General features: G+C 42.5%; 2 protein-coding genes across 2 annotated transcripts; both read right to left on the minus strand.

The window, feature by feature from the left end:
• Positions 1–3,151: 3,151 nt before the first annotated feature.
• Positions 3,152–3,486, minus strand: LOC129098017 (histone H4). Its single transcript, XM_054606964.1, has one exon. The coding sequence runs from the start codon at positions 3,484–3,486 to the stop codon at positions 3,175–3,177; it is 312 nt and encodes a 103-aa protein (XP_054462939.1). The 3' UTR covers positions 3,152–3,174.
• A 219-nt stretch (positions 3,487–3,705) lies between these two features.
• On the minus strand, positions 3,706–4,613 carry LOC129098018 (late histone H2A.L3-like). Its single transcript, XM_054606965.1, has one exon. The coding sequence runs from the start codon at positions 4,570–4,572 to the stop codon at positions 4,189–4,191; it is 384 nt and encodes a 127-aa protein (XP_054462940.1). The 5' UTR covers positions 4,573–4,613; the 3' UTR covers positions 3,706–4,188.
• Positions 4,614–7,500: the final 2,887 nt, after the last annotated feature.

Raw genomic sequence — 7,500 nt, forward strand, 5'->3', positions numbered from 1 at the left:
GAGTAGGAGAGAGAGGAAGGGGAAGGAGGAGGAGGAGGAGAGAGGGAAGGGGAGGAGGAGGAGAGAGAGGAAGGGGAGGAGGAGGAGAGGAGGGGAGGAGGAGAGGAGAGGGGAAGGGAAGGAGGATGAGGGAGGAGAGGAGGGAGGAGGGGAGGGGAGGGAGGAGAGAGAGGAAGGGGAGGAGGAGGGAGAGAGAGGAAGGGGAGGAGGAGGGGAGGAGTAGGAGAGAGAGGAAGGGGAGGAGGAGGAGGAGAGAGAGGAAGGGGAGGAGGAGTAGGAGAGAGAGGAAGGGGAGGATGAGTAGGAGAGAGAGGAAGGGGAGGAGGAGGAGGAGAGAGAGGAAGGGGAGGGAGGAGGAGGAGAGGAAGGGGAGGAGGAGGAGAGAGAGGGAGGGGAGGAGGAGGAGGAGGAGGAGAGGAAGGGGAGGAGGAGGAGGGAGGGGGAGGGGAGGAGGGGAGGAGGAAGGAAGGGGAGAGGGGAGGAGGGAGAGAGAGGAAGGGGAGGAGAGAGGAGGGGGAGAGAGGAAGGGGAGGAGGAGAGAGAGGTGTTACAGCTCAGAAGTTTAATGTCTAAACGTTAACATAATTTCTGTAGCTACATGTTCCTCTCAGACTACTGAAAAGAAACACAACTAGATTGTATTTATTGTGTGTGTGTGTGTGTGTTGTGTGTGTGTGTGTGTGTGTGTGTGTGTGTGTGTGTGTGTGTGTGTGTGTGTGTGTGTCTCACCTTGCGTAGTGGAAACCTGAAGCCACGTCTCCACAACTTTACACAACAACACCAAGCCGTTCATCCCTGACGCACACGCACACTCTTCAGGAGGATTAAATGATTTATCTGCTTCACTGTTTGTGTTTTGGTGCATAAAGACAAATCAAGAATCATATATATATATATATATATATATATATATATATAAACATGAATATATAAAGTCTGTATTAATACTGTGTTTTGTGTATTTATACTGTGTCCTGCTCATAAGGACTGATTTCTACCGGCGGAATGCGTTTGTCTTATTTATGAATTATTAACGTCTGTATGTTTTGGGATTGTGATGTCATTATTAAATAATCCAGAATATGATTATGTTTAATTAATTTATTAGGCTCAATGTTTCAGGGTAAATTGGAATTACATAACTCATCAACCAACACTCAGGAATGATCAGCCTCAAAACATAAAAACTAACTATTTTAAATCAATTCAGAGCTGCAGGTCTTTATGAGGGCTCAGTGACCTAAGAAGTTGACCTTCTAGTTAGAACAGATGTGTAATATGTCATGAATATATATTCATATATGTTAATGTAACTAACCCAGAGGCTGTCACATTCAGCACATTTATTGAAGTATTTTGCAGTAGTACCAGCAGAACTCGTGTCTTACAGGAGGAGGTCTTCCAGCAGCAGCTTCTCTTGGAGCTGGTGTGCTTGGTCACGGCCTTGGTGCCCTCAGACACGCCGGGCAGGAGGAGACGGACGGCGGTCTGGTCTCCCTGGAGGTGATGGTGGAGCAAAGACGCGGCTTTCTTTGAGCCCTTCTTGGTTCCGGCGTCTTTCCCTCCCGTGTAGTTGCTTCTACCGGTTTTGGGGGAGCATAACTGTGGGTGGGATGCAGCTGTCTGTTATCTTAGGTACACATTACTGACATTGTGTTTCCACAGCCTTAAAGTGTGTATATGGCACGTTTCCCATGGTTGAGCGTGTGACTGATCACCACCTTATCCTGATCCTTAGTTGGATAGTTTCTGAACTGGTTTGGCTGGTTTATATGGTTAGTAAGGGAAAGGCACAGCTGTATATAAGAAAACAAAGTTATAAATGATATCTTGTGGGTGAGAAGGGTCATGTAGTCATATAGTCAAAACAGTGGAGGTGAATGTAGTAGGAGTATTTTGTTGTTATATGTATTGAATAACAGTAAATTCCCGCAGCTACTAAAGTAGACACTCTTATTTTGAAGGGGGGGTCGGTGAGTACTGGCGGAAGTGGAGTGTGAGTTTTATTTTGACAGTGACATTACCCGCGCTTCCATGGGGGGGGCTCCTCTGGGGAAGGCACGCTGCTGTCTGTTGTTACATTATATTACATTATTACACATTACATTATTACATTATTACATTATATTACATTACATTACATTATTACATCACATTACATTACATTATATTATATTATTACATTACATCACATTATTACATTACATTACAGTACATTACATTACATTATTACATTACATTACATTATTACATTACATTATTACATTACATTATTACATTACATTACATTATTACATTACATTACAGTCATGTAGCAGACGCTTTTATCCAAAGCGACTTACAGGAAGTGTATTCAACATAGGTATTCAAGAGAACTACTAGTCACCAGAAGTCATCAGTGCATCTCCTTTCTTAAACAAGCATCTTAAAGCATAAACCAGAGCAAAAGTATAGTGCAGAGGCAGATTACTACGAAAACAATAATTGCAACAGACTAATACGAATATAATAAGTGCTACAAACTACTACGAATAGGATAAGTGCAGTAAACGAATACGAAGCAGCCCTTCATCCAGACACTGTGTTGTTTCCACAGTAGCAGGTATCATGTACATGCTGGAGGTCAGCGTGGAAGACAAACTCTGGAAGCCTGTTATCGGTTTAGCTGTTGCTGGACAGACAATAAAAACAACTGTAAAGATGTATTCAAAGTGTCTTAAAAATACATTCACAACGCAGAAGTAAAGACACTACATATACACATATATACATATATATATATATATACATATACACATATATATATATACACATATATACATATACACACATATATATATATATATACACACATATATATACACATATATATATACACATATATATATATATATATATATACACATATATACATATATATATACATATATACATACATATATATATATATATATATATACACATATATATATATATATATATATATATATATATATATATATATATACATATGTGTATATATGTATACACATACATATATATATATATACACATACATACATACATACATATATATATATATTTATTATGATTTATGTCATGAGGATCTCTGGCTCTTAGACGGAGTGAGTGGCTCTTAAAAGAGCCGTTGTTTGTGAGGTGGAGTCCCGGTGTTCAGCCTCCGAACCCGTACAGGGTGCGGCCCTGTCTCTTCAGGGCGTACACCACATCCATGGCGGTCACCGTCTTCCTCTTGGCGTGCTCGGTGTAGGTGACGGCGTCACGGATCACGTTCTCCAGGAACACCTTCAGCACACCGCGGGTCTCCTCGTAGATCAGACCGGAGATACGCTTCACTCCGCCGCGGCGAGCCAGACGGCGGATGGCGGGTTTGGTGATTCCCTGGATGTTATCACGGAGAACTTTACGGTGACGCTTAGCGCCTCCTTTACCGAGTCCTTTCCCGCCCTTTCCTCTGCCGCTCATCGTCAGTCAGCTGATGATAGATCGTTACAAACGAATGAGAGGAGAGACGAACGACCTTCTGTACTTAAAGCTCGTCTGCGGACGTAATAGAGGACCGCACGCTCCAGTGGGCGGGGCCTCACTCTTCCCGCCTTTTATTCATAATCTAACGGTCGTCCTTTCACTCCTGATGATCAGCTGATTTATTTTGCTTTATATTTTATTTAAAGTCTTTATTGAACACGTCAAACACATTTAATGCACATAATGTGGAACACCATAAACCCTATATTTGTATTTATATAGTACAGGAATCCATGGATACTAGCACCTTATATACATTATATTAAAGTAACGCAGCCAGTAATCAAGAGGAATAAGAACTTTAATGTAAAAATAACTTTATATACATTCCAACAAGACTTGCATTTATCTTAATTATTTAAATAATAATTATTGTTCTTAACTGCAACCATTGAAAACAGCACAATTGTATTAATTAAATATACAGGGGGACAAAATAAATTAAATTGTAAATACAGTTATAGCTTTGATGACTTTGCTGTAACTAATACGTCATTTATATTAATATTAATTTAAGTACAGCTATTATAGTAGGTTGTTGGTTTTAGGATCATCTCTTTAGTGGATGTGGTGGCTCTTAAAAGAGCCGTTGTGGTTGTTGTGGTGGTTGTTGTGGGTGTGTGTAGCCGGGTCGGGTCTCTACTTCTTGGCGGCCTTCTCGGTCTTCTTGGGCAGCAGCACCGCCTGGATGTTGGGCAGCACGCCGCCCTGAGCGATGGTCACTCCGCCCAGCAGCTTGTTGAGCTCCTCGTCGTTGCGGACGGCCAGCTGCAGGTGACGGGGGATGATCCTGGTCTTCTTGTTGTCGCGGGCAGCGTTTCCAGCCAGCTCCAGGATCTCAGCGGTCAGGTACTCCAGCACCGCCGCCAGGTACACCGGAGCTCCGGCACCGACACGCTGGGCGTAGTTACCCTTCCTCAAGTGTCTGTGGACACGGCCGACGGGGAACTGCAGGCCGGCCCTGGAGGACCTGCTCTTCGCCTTCGCTCTGGTCTTACCGGCTCCCTTTCCACGTCCAGACATCTTGTAGTTTATTTCGTTGAGTAAAATCAAAGAATGTCCCGAATGTATCCAAGCCTGCCTTTATATAACAACCAAGCTGCTCTCTGATTGGCCAGAATGAGCGTATCTATGATCGACCAATCAGAAGAGAGCGCTGCCACAGTGTCTACGCAGAGCTCTTTCCTGATTATGCGACAAGTTTGAAACATGCAGCGACTCTTTCAGCCTCCCAAATAAAATGTGACAGATTACACCGGAAGTTGTTGTTATATATTAATATTGCCCATAATTATTTATTTTTTTATCTCTTTCTTTTTCTGTTAATTACGACAGCGTGGAAAACAATAAACGTTATATGTGTATTTACACAGAGTACATAGGGTAGGTAGGATTAAATACTAGCACCTCTTATATGCATTATATTTACATTTGATTCTAATCCAATAAATATTTTTAAATTCTGATTGGTTCCTCTCCTCGTGGTGAAGAGGCGTTCAATAGCAGACAGATAATGAGTACACAATATATACAGATTACTGATTACTTTTATTGTAACACAGTATTCTCACAGTGTGGTACTAGTACTTTAACTGTAACACAGTATTCTCACAGTGTGGTACTAGTACTTTAACTGTAACACAGTATTCTCACTGTGTGGTACTAGTATATAGGCATTAAAGGAACCGCACTCAGCTGGTTTAAGTCGTATTTATCAGACCGATCTCAGTTTGTATATGTAAACAATGAAAGCTCGATGAAAACCAGGGTTAGTCACGGAGTTCCACAGGGGTCTGTTCTTGGACCTATTTTATTTACCTTATATATGCTTCCCTTGGGGAATATTATCAGAAAACACTCAGTAATCTTTCATTGTTATGCAGATGATGCCCAGTTATATCTATCAATTAAGCCAGATGAAACTAACCAGTTCTCTAAACTTCAAGCATGTCTTACGGACATAAAAACCTGGATGACCTGTAACTTTTTAATGTTAAACTCTGAAAAAACAGAAGTTATCCTACTAGGCCCAGATCACCTTCGAATTCAATTATCTAACGATATAGTTTCTCTAGATGGCATTGCTGTAGCATCCAGCACTACCGTTAAGAACCTCGGAGTTATCTTTGATCAGGATCTGTCTTTTAACTCTTATATAAAACAGATCTCAAGGACAGCCATTTTTCATTTACGTAACATTGCGAAAATCAGGCAAATCCTGTCTCAAAGTGATGCAGAAAAACTAGCTCATGCATTTGTTACCTCTAGATTACTGTAACTCCTTATTATCAGGCTGCTCTAATAGGTCTCTTAGATCTTTACAGTTGATCCAGAATGCTGCAGCACGTGTTCTAACAAAAACTAAGGAAAGAGATCATATTACTCCAGTATTAGCTTCTCTGCACTGGCTCCCTGTTAAATCAAGAATAGACTTTAAAATCCTTCTCCTCACCTACAAAGCTCTAACTGGCCAGGCACTGTCTTATCTTAAGGAACTTATAGTTCCATATTACCCAACTAGAGAGCTGCGCTCAATCAATGCAGGGTTACTTGTGCTTCCTAGAGTATATAAAAGTAGGATGGGAGCCAGAGCCTTCAGTTATCAGGCTCCTCTTCTGTGGAACCAGGTTCCAGTTTCAGTCCGGGGGCCGACACACTCACCACTAAGAGTAGGCTTAAGACCTTCCTTTTTGATAGCACTTATAGTTAGGGCTGGTTCTGGTTCGCCTTGGTCCAGCCCCTAGATATGCTGCTAGATGCCTAGACAGCCGGGGACTACCTAGGATACACTGAGCTCCTCTCTCCTCTTCTCTCACTCCTTCTTTATGTATTAATCTCCTATTTATGCACATTACTGATTTTGCTTCTTCCCCGGAGTTCTTGTGCTTTCTCGCCTCGCAGGTTCCCAGGAATCGTGGGTTATATTTGGACTGTCATCGTGCCACCTGCTGAGGCCCTGCTGACACCCACTACTACTACCACTATCATTATTAGTCACATTACTATTATTATTGCCTGTACTATTACGCTTATTGACTTGCTTGTACCCTGGAGTCTTTGTGCTTTCTCGCTTCGCAGGCTTCTATAAATCGTGGCTGTACCTGGACCGTGGTCGTGCATCCTGCTACGGCCCTGCTGACACCGACTGCTACCACCATTATTATTACTAGTCGCATTACTATTACTATTACCTGTACCATTAAGCATTTTAGCTTTACTTCCACCCTGAAGCCCTTTTGCTTTCTCGTTCTGCAGGTTTCCATGAATCGTTGTGGTACCTGGACCGTAGTCGTGCCTCCTGCTGTGAGCCGACTGACACCCACTGCTACTTCGATTATTATTATTAATCACATTACTATCCCTATTTTCATGGCTATAATTCTACTGTAATAATTGCTGCTGTTATTATAAGTAGTCTTATTGTATGAATCATTTATGTCATATACATTGAATGTGTTGTATCTCTGTTATGCTGTTCATTCTGTACACATGACATCTATTGCATTCTGTCCATCCTGGGAGAAGGATCCCTCCTCTGTCGTTCTCCCAGAGGTTTCTTCCTTTTTTCTCCCTGTTAAAGGGGTTTTTAGGGGAGTTTTTCCTGTGCCGATGTGAGGGAAGGACAGAGGATGTGAGGGTGTAAGGACAGAGGATGTGAGGGTCTAAGGACAGAGGATGTGAGGGTCTAAGGACAGAGGATGTGAGGGTGTAAGGACAGAGGATGTGAGGGTGTAAGGACAGAGGATGTGAGGGTGTAAGGACAGAGGATGTGAGGGTGTAAGGACAGAGGATGTGAGGGTGTAAGGACAGAGGATGTGAGGGTGTAAGGACAGAGGATGTGAGGGTCTAAGGACAGAGGATGTGAGGGTCTAAGGACAGAGGATGTGAGGGTCTAAGGACAGAGGATGTGAGGGTGTAAGGACAGAGGATGTGAGGGTGTAAGGACAGAGG

Source organism: Anoplopoma fimbria, chromosome 11 (assembly GCF_027596085.1).
Source record: "Anoplopoma fimbria isolate UVic2021 breed Golden Eagle Sablefish chromosome 11, Afim_UVic_2022, whole genome shotgun sequence".
NCBI lineage: Eukaryota > Metazoa > Chordata > Actinopteri > Perciformes > Anoplopomatidae > Anoplopoma > Anoplopoma fimbria.